The sequence below is a fragment of the Danaus plexippus genome, assembly GCF_018135715.1.
Source record: "Danaus plexippus chromosome 16 unlocalized genomic scaffold, MEX_DaPlex mxdp_23, whole genome shotgun sequence".
Classification (NCBI taxonomy): Eukaryota; Metazoa; Arthropoda; class Insecta; order Lepidoptera; family Nymphalidae; genus Danaus; species Danaus plexippus.
This window is the reverse complement of record NW_026869851.1, coordinates 3429324-3443515: the sequence shown is the minus strand read 5'-3', so window position 1 is coordinate 3443515 and position 14192 is coordinate 3429324. Positions and strand designations below refer to the sequence as shown.

The window sequence follows — 14192 nt, the reverse complement described above, 5'->3', positions numbered from 1 at the left end:
ATTTTGACATCAGACTCCAGATAATCCTAAGAGAATATAAAACAAACTTGAAGATAAAAACAAATTATTAATATAAGAAGGAATTCATATCAATTTTATTATTTCAACTGACATTTAAAAAATATATGATCTGCTCAATTATTTCAGTCACGTGAGCGATGAAAATTAGTATTTTTTTCTCTCTTTTAATTTGAATTTAATAGATTTTATTGATAATGTTCTTTTTCATTTAGAAAACTAAGAAAATTTGATAATATTATTAAAAAACTGGAAAATTCTTGGTCCTGCAGTTCAAATTTTATTGTCTACGGGATTATCGTATTAAGGAACAGAATCAAAATATAGTAGGAGAAATTAATTTGGATCAATTTTTTTCTTTAAAATGGTTCATTGCTTTTATGTCTGTACAAATTACATCAAACACAACCAAATACTGATTGGACTTCGTTCTTTAGTAGACAATTAATGTCGTGATACACAAGTTCCGTATTCATTGAAAAGGTCAAATCATGTATCCACAATGAATAAAAATGTTTCTATATACATATATACATATGGGTTTAATTGACTGTAGACTTTTAAATTATTTTGGCACGAAACATCAAAGGCAGAGTTTCGTTTCCTAAAAAAAAATCGGCACTAACTTAGAGTGGTTGCTATGAGTTCAATGTATAAAAAAATACACAAATAAGTTTCACTTAAGATATTATCTTCAATGTACACGAGTGTCATGAACAGCAAATATATTTTTTTAAATAAGATTTAACTCCCATGATAGTATTGACTTTTTGACCTAGCAACAGCTAGGAATTGGCTTTTTGAAGACTTCATCAAGACTTCTAAGATTTAAACAAATGCAGGGCATGAATCTCATCATTCAAAAACAAAAGATACTTAAACGACTACAATTATAAAATTATAACTAAAAAGCAGCAGAACAAAAACAAAACATTAACTAACTAAGCAATACAAAAGTTAAACAAAATTTACAACTAGCAACACAGAAACACTAGAAGCATAAAAAATACGAAATTTATTAAATTAGTTTTATTATATATTTTTTTTATTATATTTTGCAATAGAGCTCTATTTATTGTGATTCCTTTTTGGGGCTTTGTTTAATGTTCAACATAGGTTATATGTATTGAAAATATTTGATAAAAACTTGCTATCGTATTTTTTTTAACTCATTGATGTTATAAAACTGTTATTTCTGGTTTCAATTAAAACTCAAACTGTTAATAGTTTATGTCATGAATTGATTTTTTGTGCCCGTACCTAATAGCCCTTTTAGAGTTCCGTATCACACAAAAAAATATTTTGAGATCAAATGATAACGATATCTTGAATTACAAAGCTTATGTATTTTAATATATAATTTTTATGACAATAGCGTTTACAGTTCTTTTCAAATCGTGAAAATTATTTTTTGCAGAACCTGAAAAATTTGATTCGTTATATTAATTTTATTATTATAATCCGTAAAGCTTTTTGCACCCTATTTTAGAAAGTTCTGTATTTACAAAGTTTTAATCTCTGTCCATATCATTGAGACAGCGTCAAGAAACTCGATAGTTTACAAAAATAAGTGACCAAATAGCTAATATCACAAAGTATAGTTCAGTTTAAAAATATATATACTATAGGGTTTTCCATTAAGGGCGCTTGATCTTTGAAATGCAAAAAAAAATACATGTAGGAAAGATATTTGCGAAATTTTTTTTTATTTGGAAGGTCTATTGACCCCATTATGTATGGAATATGACATCATTCAAATGACCGCCACGGCTTCGGTTGGTGGCGCGCACACGAAAGGTCCAATTTTCGATGACTCTGGCGCACAAATCGGGCTGTATTTGATCGATGGCGTGGCGTATGTTGACTTTGAGTGCATCGGTGGTTTGCGGCTTGTTGGCATAGACCTGCGACTTAAGAAAACCCCACAAGAAAAAGTCCAGCGGGGTCAAATCGCACGATCTCGGTGGCCAGTTCACGTCGCCTCCGCGCGAGATGACCATGTCCAGAAATTGCTCGTGCAGAACTTCCATCGTAGCGTGTGCTGTGTGGCACGTAGCGCCGTCCTGTTGAAACCACATGTTGTCCAGATCCATATTCTCGATTTCAGGCCAAAAGAAGTTGGTTATCATCGACCGGTATCGCTCACCATTGACGGTGACGGCCACACCATTATCGTTTTCGAAAAAATACGGACCAATCACGCCTCCGGCCCAAAATCCGCACCAAACAGTCACTTTCTGCGGGTGCATTGCCACTTGGTGAACCTCGTGTGGATTGGTCTCATCCCAAATACGGCAATTTTGCTTGTTGACATAGCCATTCATCCAAAAATGCGCCTCGTCGCTGAAGATGATTTTTTTGCCAAAATCGGCGTCAACTTCCAACTGCTCTAATGCCCAGTCAGCGAACACACGGCGCTGTCTATGGTCATTAACCTTGAGCTCTTGGGTCAGCTGGATCTTGTACGGGTGCAGGCTCAAGTCACAACGCAAAATTCGCCAAGTTGTCGTCTGCGAAAGGCCGAGTTCCTGTGCGCGACGCGGAATTGACTGCCGCGGGTTTTCGAGGACACTGTCGCGCACAGCGGCGATATTCTCGGCAGATCTCGCGTTACGTTGACGCACGGGAACCGGCTGATTGTTAACTGACCCGGTTGACTCGAATTTGTCCACCAATCGACGGATAGTCGACTCGGCAGGACGATCATCGGCGAAGTGCGCGGAACGTTGCTCGAACTGAAGACCCATTTTCATAAAACAATTTTATGATTTGCACGTGCTGCTCGACACTGTAACCTGCCATGGTGGTTTGGGAGGACGGAATGAATATAACACACTGCATTTGACAGCTGTCACTCAAACAACATGGCCGCAATCAGCTGTCAAAGTTCAAGTGTCCCTATTGGAAAACCCCATATGACGATGGCAAAATTACACGAGAAAAGCACATTTCCAAAAATTTTTATTAAAATAAAAGTTTATCAACCGACTTCTACAAAGGAGGAGGTTATCAATTCGTCTGTGTTTGAGATCTAAGACTTTCGCGAGTATTCATTTAAATAATACTAATATTGTTCAGATTATGCTACGCGTATTTTATTATTTAAAAAACTACATACTCCTTACGTTTCGGTTACTTTTCAGCAACCGTGATCACGGGCAGGCGAGATGTCTCGTAATATAATCCGAAAAATGTTGGTTTTATTCATCTATATTTTTTTATGTTTGTTACCTAATAACTTTTGAGTGAGTAAAGTGATTTTAAAGATTTTTTTCATTTGAAAGCTGGTGCCTCCCGTTTGTAGCCATTCCAATTTGATTCAGTTCAAACAAGGGCTAGCGAATGAGAAAATCGTATAAGTCTAAAATTCGTTCTAAGTATGTGTGAGACAAATGAACGAGTAACTTCAACGCCATCTATTTCGATTTCATTATTTATAAGGGTAGGCTTTAAAATGGTCCCACGATGATTACAATAAGACCTGATTATGGAATACTGACAAAATGTTGAAATATCCTTTAAAATGTGTAGGCATACATAATACATCTTAATTAATGCGATCATTTTATTAATGCCATTACTTAGGGTGTTTGACATTATTATGTTTGACCTTGTTATTGATCGATTTCAATTAGAAGGAGGTTCTCAATCCGCCCGAACCATTTCTATGTATGTTCTCCGAGTTCTCGAATACTCCTGGACCTATTTAAGAAAATCTTTTTTTTTTGTCTGAAAGAATGCATCTTCCAGCAGGTTGTATAGTCACAAAGTCAGATTATTCTTATGGGAATGTTTAAAAATAGAAAAATTAGAAATAAATTCTTTTTATATAAATGCGCATTTCAGAAAGTCTTTTGACTCTTGAAGATGTTGTGCTGTATTTCTTTCTCTATTAAGCTTTCCAGACGACCATTTCTATAATTTTCTGACTTCTGAGCTCGACTTTTCTCATACGAGCTGCATGAAAGGAAGGTCTTTCCATCTTGAAACATCTATTCCATTCTACGTACCTATTTTACAGTTACACTAAAGGGCAAGACATAATTTTTTTTACTTAAAAAAAAAAAATTATTTAGTTGCTGTAAACCTTACTAAAGAAAATTTTCAAGATATCCCGGAAAACATACTGACACCAAAAATATATTTTATTAAGCAAAATTTATAATGGATAATTTTAAATTGTATAAAATTTATAAAATATGGAGAAGAGTCGGGGTACTTGAGATGTATAGTTAAAATTGTTAAAATATTTATAATAGTTATGTCAAAACCAAATTTATTTATTTAAGTATACATATCCAATAGACCTATTGTTTCAAAATGACTATTTGTCTATTCACATTTTAACATCAGACACAAGTAAACGATATTTAAAGAATAATATGTGATTCACTTAAATATTTTGAACCAAAAAAAAAAAAGAATAATTAAACTATAAATTTGTACACAAAAAGTTTAAAACACACTACAGAATATATCCAATCAATAGTTTATTACAGCATAAAAATATATTGTAATAATGATTTAATTGCAAACATTATATCAATCGTTAGTTCAAGAGTTCCGCATAAATATTTATCAAATAATTTTATCTTTCTGTAAATATTTACTACAGCTTAAAACTAAACATTTCTTTGAGTATTCATTTTGTATATAATACTTAAAAAATATATTTTTTTAGTAACATTTGGCAAACCAGCAGGTGGCCCACTTGATGGACAATAGTCACCGTCGCCCATGGACATCCGTAACATCTCTGTTGCTGATGCGTTGAAAACCTTAATTGTTGAGGAAAAGGGCGGGATGGGAATAAAGAAATGACAGAAAAGGGTGGGAATATGGAAAGGGTAACCGGCTCTCTCACACATCGGATGAAACGCAGCCACTAAAGGCTACTTCAAGCCGATCTTCTGTGAGAGTGTAGTACTTCCCCGGTCGAGCAAGCCCATGTTTGAACTGTAGTCGTTGACCACAGTTAGGCTCTACCACCTTTAATATTGACTTTTGTATCATTTTGAACATTTACGATGCATTTTAAATTAATATCTGCTGTTAAAGTATTAAAAAAATATATATATTACGGTAGAATGACATTTTGTCAATAATATTTTTGATTAAAACTTTTCTATTTCATAAAAGGACCTGTAGTGACTTGTTTTATATATCCAAAAATATGCGGTTGAAGATTGTGGAAACTTTAGGTTTGATCGTAATGGTTCGAACTCCTTCTAAGGCTACAGTAATAGCAAATAATTTGAATTGACTTAAAATCGATTCTAAAAGACCTGAGATATTAAACAATGTCGTCATTGAAAAAAACTATTCAGATCTAAATGAACAACATTAACCTAAAAAAATTAAATACACTAAAATATTCTAATTATTTTTTATTATCTTGTTTATAATATTTTATTGTTAAAATTAACCTTGTGCTTAAATATTATTTGGAAATGACAAAAGCTTGATAAAAAGGTGAATATTGCTAGACGGACGGATAAATAAAAATTAATCTACTTTTTCATTTGTTAGATTCATTTTTAATACATTTATATATTTCTCTTAATTATGCTATGCTAACATTTTACTGCAGTCAACTTAATCACTGCAGCTCTAGACTTATATTAATCTAGAAAATAAATGTCAAAAATATTAAACGGAAAACGTTTTTTCCTCAGTGATTTCAGTTAAATAGAATTAGGCTTTTCAAGTTTTACTGATCCCAAGCAAAGAATTCCATTACTAGATTGCTCCAAATTTGCATTCATTATCATAACCACGTCCTGTTGGTTTCATGATTCTCCTTAAGAAGCATTGTTCTGATAGCACCCAAGAGCTTTCATAGTCAAATCGTTTAGATTCTTTTAATTATTGTATACCCTTGAATGTTTTTTGACAGACGAGGTCGATAAAGAAAAAACCAAGTTAATTACTCCATGCAAATCATATCTCGGCTTTTATTATCTGTTTTACAAAACATGACGTCAGTCCTCGCGTGAGATGATCAGGATTAGAAACAGGTCATTTGGTATATAACAGTCCAAATATTCTGTCAGAATCACAGTTTTGTGGAAGCTTCTTTCGCTTGTACAACAACGTGCCCAAAAAATGAAATTGGTAATTTTATATTTTAAGGATTTGTGATAAAATATAAGGAGAAATTTAAAAGTTTGTGAATAGTAACTATTGTCATTTGGTTGTTTTCAGTTTGTATTCGCTGTTCTGGTTGCCGCGGCGTCTGCTGCCCGACTCGAACATCTCGAGCGCGCCTACCTTCCTCCTGACAACAACGCTCAAAATGGAAACGGTTTTGGGTCGGGAAACAATAGGTTCGGTGTTAGTGGACACAGTTCCAATGGCTTTAAATCGAATGGTGGAGATGACGTGTTTGGATCCAACAATCAAGACTCATTTGGAGTTAACGCAAACGGTCACAGTGCATCTCTTGCATCAAATCGATTCGGTGCTTCACAGGGATCTAATTCAAATGGATTAAGCAGGAATGCAGCTTTTGAGGGTGCTACTTCCAACCAATATCTACCTCCTGTTGAAGGACCATCTGGATCTGAAGCTCAACCCAACAACTTCGAGAATCTCGGATCATCCATTTCACGTAAATAAATTTTCAACCCTTCAGTGTAAAAAAAAAATTATACAAATAGTTTATTTGTGCTCCGATCTGTATATACTTTTCTCTTAAACCTAAATTACAAATTTGTAACTGTATAATATAAAGTAAATAATTCTTACAGCTGCCTGCATATCTTGTGGAGCCTACAAACAGTACAACCAGGGTGTTCAAAGTCAATTGCCCAGTTCTAACTACGGCGTACCTCAATTGGGATCTCGCAGCGGTTCTCCATCTGTAGAATCCAGCGGTATTGAATCTCAACCTGGATCGCAAGGATTCGGTTCTCAAGTTCAATTTGGAGCTGCCAATCGTCAATATTTAGCCCCTAAGTACTCTTCTCAGAACCCACCTCAACAACCGTTCGATGAGAAAACTGGTTACATTTATTAGGTATAAATATATCTCATAAATAAAACATAGTATATTGTATATAACTAATTTCTCTTTGTCACTCTTGAACCATGTACTCACTTAAATAAAATATATATCTTAAAAATCAATCTATTTTTATTTTCAACCGCTATTAGGTACTCTTAAAAAGAAAGTGTTTATTTTGAAATCATGTTTTATATCACTCTCTTAAAAAAAAATATTAAATATTTTTATGTAAACAGAAAACCCTTTGCTTTCCGTAGAATTTTTAAAATTTGTTTGTTACACTATATTTAAAGTAATCGTAACACGTTAAAAATGTAATTTTGAGAACCGCTTAAGTTGTAATACTATATATATTTATAAAATGTTCCTATTTTTTTTTTAAGAAAAACACTTTCAATAAGAAATCTTCTTTGTTTTGGAACGAACATTTAATTTATTATATGTAAAATATATTCAAATATTAAAACAACAAATTCAAAGCTTATAGTAAATAAGTTCCCTCAACAGCACAAACGAATTTTGGGTTAGTTATTTTATATGTAATACAACGACATAGTTTATTTAACATAAACTTTAACGTATTCCACGGTGTGAGCCCTTTTTAATATCCTTCGTTATCCTCGGTTAGTATATTTTAGTCATACACCATTGTTGAACCGCGTTCCAAACCTGTTTACGATCTAACCTTTCTTGATTCAATTTGTTCCAGTTTTTGTGAGTATAAAATAAATTTTAATACCTTCTATTCATAGATTTGTTCTACCATTCATAATATTAAATAACATATAGACGTAATATTTACATGTGTAAAAATATCAGCACTTTTTAATTCGTTTCAAAGGTAAGTTTTTAATATTTTTATAAAAAAATTTGGAAGCTTTAATTTCAAGCCTTAACGATCCTACAATTTGAAAAACAATATTAAAGTATTACTGTGTTGTTAGCTAAAAGTGTCGAATTAGAATAAAAATTATTTTAAATAACGCACTTAAAAATATATGAATTTTCATTTGTCGACTCAACACATAATTTGGTAAAGAATATTAAGTTGTTAAAAGTTCTTTAGTTAAAATGGCTGTCTAATAGTTTTATCTAACGAAATTATTTTTAAATTCATTTATTATTTACTACTGTCATTACTCTTACTATAAGATTAAAGTGTAACTCAGCTTTAAAAATTGGACATAATATTTTTTTTTAGTTACTTTAATAAAACTTGTCGTAAACATAATGATGAAATGATAAGTTAACAAAACAACATCTGCTCAAAAGATATAATAAAGGTAAAGATGTTTTTGACTTGTAAATATTGATTTATTTCTGTTTCCACCTGGACTAATTATATTTGCATAATGTTTGTTAATGTTTAATAGATCCATCACTTTTGTTTTTGCATCATGTTTAAACAGTATTTAGGAACTCTTGTAAATGATACCTAAAAAACTTCATAATTATGACAAATTAGGTCACCAAGACTGATACTCTTTCATCTCGTTTTCTCGTGATGAAGCTTACATTGAAAAAATCAATCTGTGTAGCTAAAAATAATACAGATCTTAAATATTTAATACTTAATGGACATTAGACCAGAAATATATAAATTACTAGGGATCAAAATATAAGAAACTAAATTATTGATGTATTATGTATATTAATTTAAAAGATATCAACAGATAAGGTGTCAAATATTTTGATATTTTTTTGCCACATACAAAAATTGGTTTTTGAAAAAGCCTGAAATTCTTTAAACTTCATTCTTCTCCAAAGTGACGTGTACATGTTCTTAATAAATATATCCACTGTTCACATCGAACGGCTGTTGTGGAGACTGTTGTGATGATGTGTACTTGGGGGCTAAGTATTGACGACTTGCAGCACCGAATTGAGGTTGGGAGTTAAACATGTGAGAATTCTGAGATCCAGAATTAGATCTGAATTCGTTAGATCCCATAGATTGACTGTATTGAAACTGTGGTACACCCAGGCTTGAAACTTCAGAAACGCCATAGTGGGGTGGCAGATATTGATTGGAAGTTGCACCTTGAAAGGTATTTCTGTTTAATCCATTTGAGCTAGAGCTTCGTGATGCCAGTCCAAATCTGTTTGATCCAAAAGAGCCAGTGTGGCCATTTGACTGAATTCCAAACGAACTTTTACCATTGGAATCAAATCCGTTGGAGTTGGGTCCAATAACGCCGAAGTGGTTATTTCCAGAACCGAAACCATTTTCGCTGTGACCATGGTTTTCAGGTGGAAGGTAGGAGCGCTCGAGGTGTTCCAGACGACCAGCAGATGTCATCGCAACGAGAGTAGCAAACACAAACTGAAATTAATTTTTAAATTAAAATTGTATTATAACTATTGCTATATATAAACATTGCTCTTTAATAACTTGTGTTACCAATTTCATGATTGTTGTTCTTGGCAAGTTGTCGTACCACCAAATAAAGCTCTCATTAAACTGTGATTCTAAGAGGCTATTTCATCTTTATATACCATGTGATTTGCTTCTCATCCTGAACATCTCGCTCGTAATCTTACGTCATAATTAGTACTTTAGATAATAAGAAGTTAGATATGATAAGCATCAATTTTTTTTAATGACCTCGTTTGTCAAATTGTACTTAAGTTCATAAAATTCTGTCGATTTTTTATTTATAATGAAACTTGTATTTGGCTTTATATCCTATACTTTATTTTAACTAAAATTTATTGAGATATTTTATCTATAGTTTTATTATTAGGTACATTACTTTAATACTATTGCAGATGTGTGGATTTGATGAATACAAGTCACATTTTATATATCTAAGGCAGGGATGGGGGTAAATCAGGGGCTGAAAGAAAGCTCCCATAGTTAAAAGCATATTCAATAAGGTATAAAATTGTCCGCGGAACCAAACATTATCACATTTTTGTTTATACGCGGGTGACCATCTGAAATCTCCTTAAGTTACCAATAACCAAAACTAGAATAAGGGCATGTATGGTGTTAATTTATTTTAAGCCTGAGCATTAATTTAAAAAACAGTTTTGAAAATGTACTTATTAGAAATCATAACGAAATAAAAGTAAGTATAAATGAGTTTTATTTCTATCAGCGCATAATATATTAAAAAAAATCTAAAATAAGAAATCTATAAGATTTAAACGAAGACGTGATTTAAGTATTGTTTCAATTTAAATGCGACAGATACTTCAGAGCTCTGTATTTGGATGCAATATTACTATCTAGATCATGACAAACGTTTGTAAATGTAGCAATTACTATACTTGGGACCTTGACATTGGTGCCTGCGCTCATTACTTATCTTCTTAAACTATAAAAGCATTTTACTTGTTTTATTTATATATTACCATTGTATAAAGTATGTAAATATTAAAATCTTAAATATCTGTAAGTTTCGAGCTTGGGTGTACTTATGTTAAAATAAGCTAAATCAGAGGACCTAAAGGATTCAGACCTAACTCTGACTTTCAGATTTAGCTCCCAGCAACAATTTGACGGTGCCAGTCGTCAATATTTTCCCCTATAAGTCGTCACAACAGGCTCCCAAACAGATGTTTTGATGAGAGGACTGGAAGAATATGAATAATAAAACAGTTGAATATTATTTTTCACGTAATTAAATCCTTACTAGATATTACTATTACTATTACTATTTATCTAAAGTAAAATAACAACTTATACAAACTTTCCAGACTTGGATGGAGTCTGGTCCAGCCTTACATTAGTTAGCACATAGGTTTATAAGTACCGTATCCGATAAATCTGATTATAGTAATATGATACAGAAATGATAATTTTAAATAAATTATAATATATCCTGTCTACAGATTGTTATAAAGTTTTACACTTATTATTTCTATTTTGAAGTAAACGTCTATAAATAGTTTTTGGTTCGAGGCAATTATAAAGTTACGTAGCAAATATTACTTTAAGAATCTATGTTAATAACTTCTCTAGAAATTTTTAAGGCGCTTGATAGTTATTTGTATTGACTCAATTTTGACGCTATATTGCTATAAATATGAATTTAAGGATCCGTAAAAGATTGTATCTCTTTTATACACATCCTTTAGTTGAGTGGTTTAAGGTATCTCATAGATAAATATAAAAAAGAATTTCTTCAAAAAATTACTAGGAATTATATTAATTTAATATATCTGTATCTTGACCAGTCGGCTTTTGTACGGTTCCCGAAAAATAGGAATTTAGTAATCATATTAAAATTACAAATATTGTAAACGTATTTAGAAATGAAATTTCTCTATCATCTTACAATCAGATTACACTTTGAAAATAGTTTTATTTTTTATGGTTTATCAGAAAAAAATATATAACCCTTGATTCCAGGGTACGTGGGCATTGAATCAATCATGTCGATAGATTTTAGTGCCGGGATGGAATAATTAATTCCAAATTATTCCATCCCGGCCTTCATCCATGGTTTAAATATAGTAAAACAATAGTGTTCATTGTAAGAAGCAAAACGGATCTCAAGAACAACGACATTTATTATATTGCTGCTCTCCTGGTCAGAAGCTATTTCGAATATGGTTCATCAGTATGGAATTGTCCTTAAGTACTAAAATTGATGACAAAGCACAAATATACAACTTTAACGATATATAATGTTTAGTTTAAAAAATATTTTAAAAGTTATACCCATAAGATTAAAATGTTGAGAAACTTTTTCGCTGTCATATCGCAGTTAACCGTTGAATCTACGAGTATGTTTCGTACGGAAACTATCAAATGGAAATATTGTTTGACAAAAATAAACTTCAATACACTTTAGTCTAATACATAACAGAATGCTACAAATAACCAAACGTTTGGGTCTAGATTTGACAAAACGAAATAATTTGTCACGTCTCCCTTAAGTAAACCAAAAAGAGCGTAGCATTGTTTTACGTAAAAATGGAATATAAAGGTTTCAAGTAACAAAAACAAAAAAACGTTTTAATAAATAGTGAATAAATGTGTGTATTTTTGTAACAATTACAGTACTAATTTTTAATAATGTAGTTCATGACGGATTTTAATAATTTTAAATACTCATTAATTATTGAGAAGAAAACAAGTGCCAGTATGTATATCATATGTGTTATTGAGGCATGGCTTCAGTTTTTTAGTTAATAAACACGTCTAAGTGACATTGTGAGTCTTGCTGAGTTATTTCTTTGATTTAATGTAACGCTTGATTTTTTTATAAATTAATTTAGATATAAGCTTAATTGAACCTAAAATTTTAGCTTATTTCATATTGCATCTTACGTTATTTTAATAAGAGATAGTGAAAAGTGGTTGTTTATTATGCCTATAAATACACTAAACTGATCACAATTGTTATTTGTACTGATTATGTGTAGTTTTTCGCTGATTCTTTCTTAACATTTTGACGGTTCACAATAATTCAAATCGCAAGAATGTGTTAAAAGAATTAGATGTAATTTTTTCTATATTAAAACATTAATATTTTAATAAAACGTCACATAATAATAAGTATTGGTTATTATATTATTTATATATTATATTTTTTATTTAAAAGAGGCTTTATTTAAACTTTCACATATTTTTAATTTATATTATAACACATGGGAAGTAAGTGAAATGTGAAAAATTTCATTTTGAAAATAGCCCATAACATATTTATAATAATCTGAAACAAAATAAAGGCAATATACTTAAATATTACTTAGTGTCTTATTAAAACATACATATATTATTAATTATTAAGAGTATCTATATATATATGTATGTACAAACAATATATTTTTTCTGGATAAAATCATGATAAAATGTATATTCCTTCAGTATAAAGTTACAATAAAATTATTCCAAAATATTGTAATGTAAAAGGTTCAATCAAATCAAATATCAATTATAGTGGCAATTCGCAACCTTGTTTGTTAAAGGTTTGCTCTAATTACACAGCATCAACGATGATATCATCATAGTACAAAATCATAAGATTATTTATGTTACTCTACGTGATCAACAGCTCTAGGTCACCGAAAGCACCATTCGCCATTTATTTAATTTGGCGAAACTGTTCCTATTACACAAAAAAATGCAAGTTGAATTGCATTTGGTAATTATTATATTTTTCTGTAATTACCAGCTCACTATTCGAAACTCTTTTGACTACCCTCACAAACCCTGATAACGACGAACGGCTCTCATAAGAAAAACAAAATCGTAGTGCCTCTAATTAGTTATTGACAGACGAGGTCGATCTAAACAAAAACTTAAATTAATTAATCCATAGCTTTTGTTGTACATCGTACAAAACATTACGTCAGTCCACGCGTGAGATGATCAGGATTAGGAGCAAATCTGTTGGTATATAATAGTCCGAATTGACTCTCAGAGGCACAGTTTAAAAGTAGCTTTGGCTGGTTATACATCAACTTAGCTGAAAATGAAATTGGTAATAAATATTTTTATACTTTGAGTTAAGTCAACTTACTCTAGTACGATAATCTTTGGAATTTAATTATCTTTATGTGGTTTTCAGTTTGTATTCGCAGTTCTGGTTGCCGCGGCATCTGCTGGTCGCCTCGAACATCTCGAGCGCTCTTATCTTCCTCCGGACAGCCATGCTCATAGCAGAAATGGATTTGACTCAGGGAATGGTCGTTTTGGTGTAAACGGACAAAGCCCCAATATATTTGGATCTGATGGACAAGATTCAGTTGTTATCGATTCAAACGGCGGTGCATCCTTTCGGTCAAACGGATTTGGTGCTAGCCTGGGGTCAGGCTCAAATGGATTAAACAGAAATGTAGCATTTGGAAGTGCTACCTCTAACCAATATTTACCTCCTAACCATGGCCCATCCGCATCCTCAAACAACGGTGGGCATCAGTTTGGTTCCCACGGTGGGTCCCCATCTCTGGGTTCCAACGGTTTTGGATCTCTATCCGGATCGCGATCATTCGGTTCTCAGCCTCAATTTGGTGCTGCCAGCCGTCAATACTTAGCTCCTAAGCACTCATCATCTCAACAGACTCCTCAACAGCCTTTTGATGTGAACTCTGGATATATTTACTGAAAACACAATTTTTATGGAATCAAACAAATCTCATGTGTTTTGAAAAATTATAATATAAACCTTTGTATGAATTCAATGAAATATAAAAAATAAATTTGTGCTAAATA

At 31.9% G+C, this 14192-nt stretch overlaps 1 protein-coding gene across 1 annotated transcript; it reads left to right on the top strand.

Moving 5' to 3' along the window:
- The first annotated feature begins 5995 nt into the window (after window positions 1-5995).
- LOC116771946 (uncharacterized) lies at window positions 5996-14192 on the top strand. Its single transcript, XM_032663956.2, has 5 exons — window positions 5996-6132; window positions 6223-6628; window positions 6768-7030; window positions 13447-13461; window positions 13549-14192. The coding sequence occupies exons 1-5, from the start codon at window positions 6124-6126 to the stop codon at window positions 14083-14085; spliced, it is 1230 nt and encodes a 409-aa protein (XP_032519847.2). The 5' UTR covers window positions 5996-6123; the 3' UTR covers window positions 14086-14192.

Excerpts from the sequence above, each read along its gene's own strand:
- LOC116771946 (XM_032663956.2), top strand. Across the intron at positions 6,629-6,767 it reads TCTCGGATCATCCATTTCAC|CTGCCTGCATATCTTGTGGA; the intron begins GTAAATAAATTT and ends TAATTCTTACAG.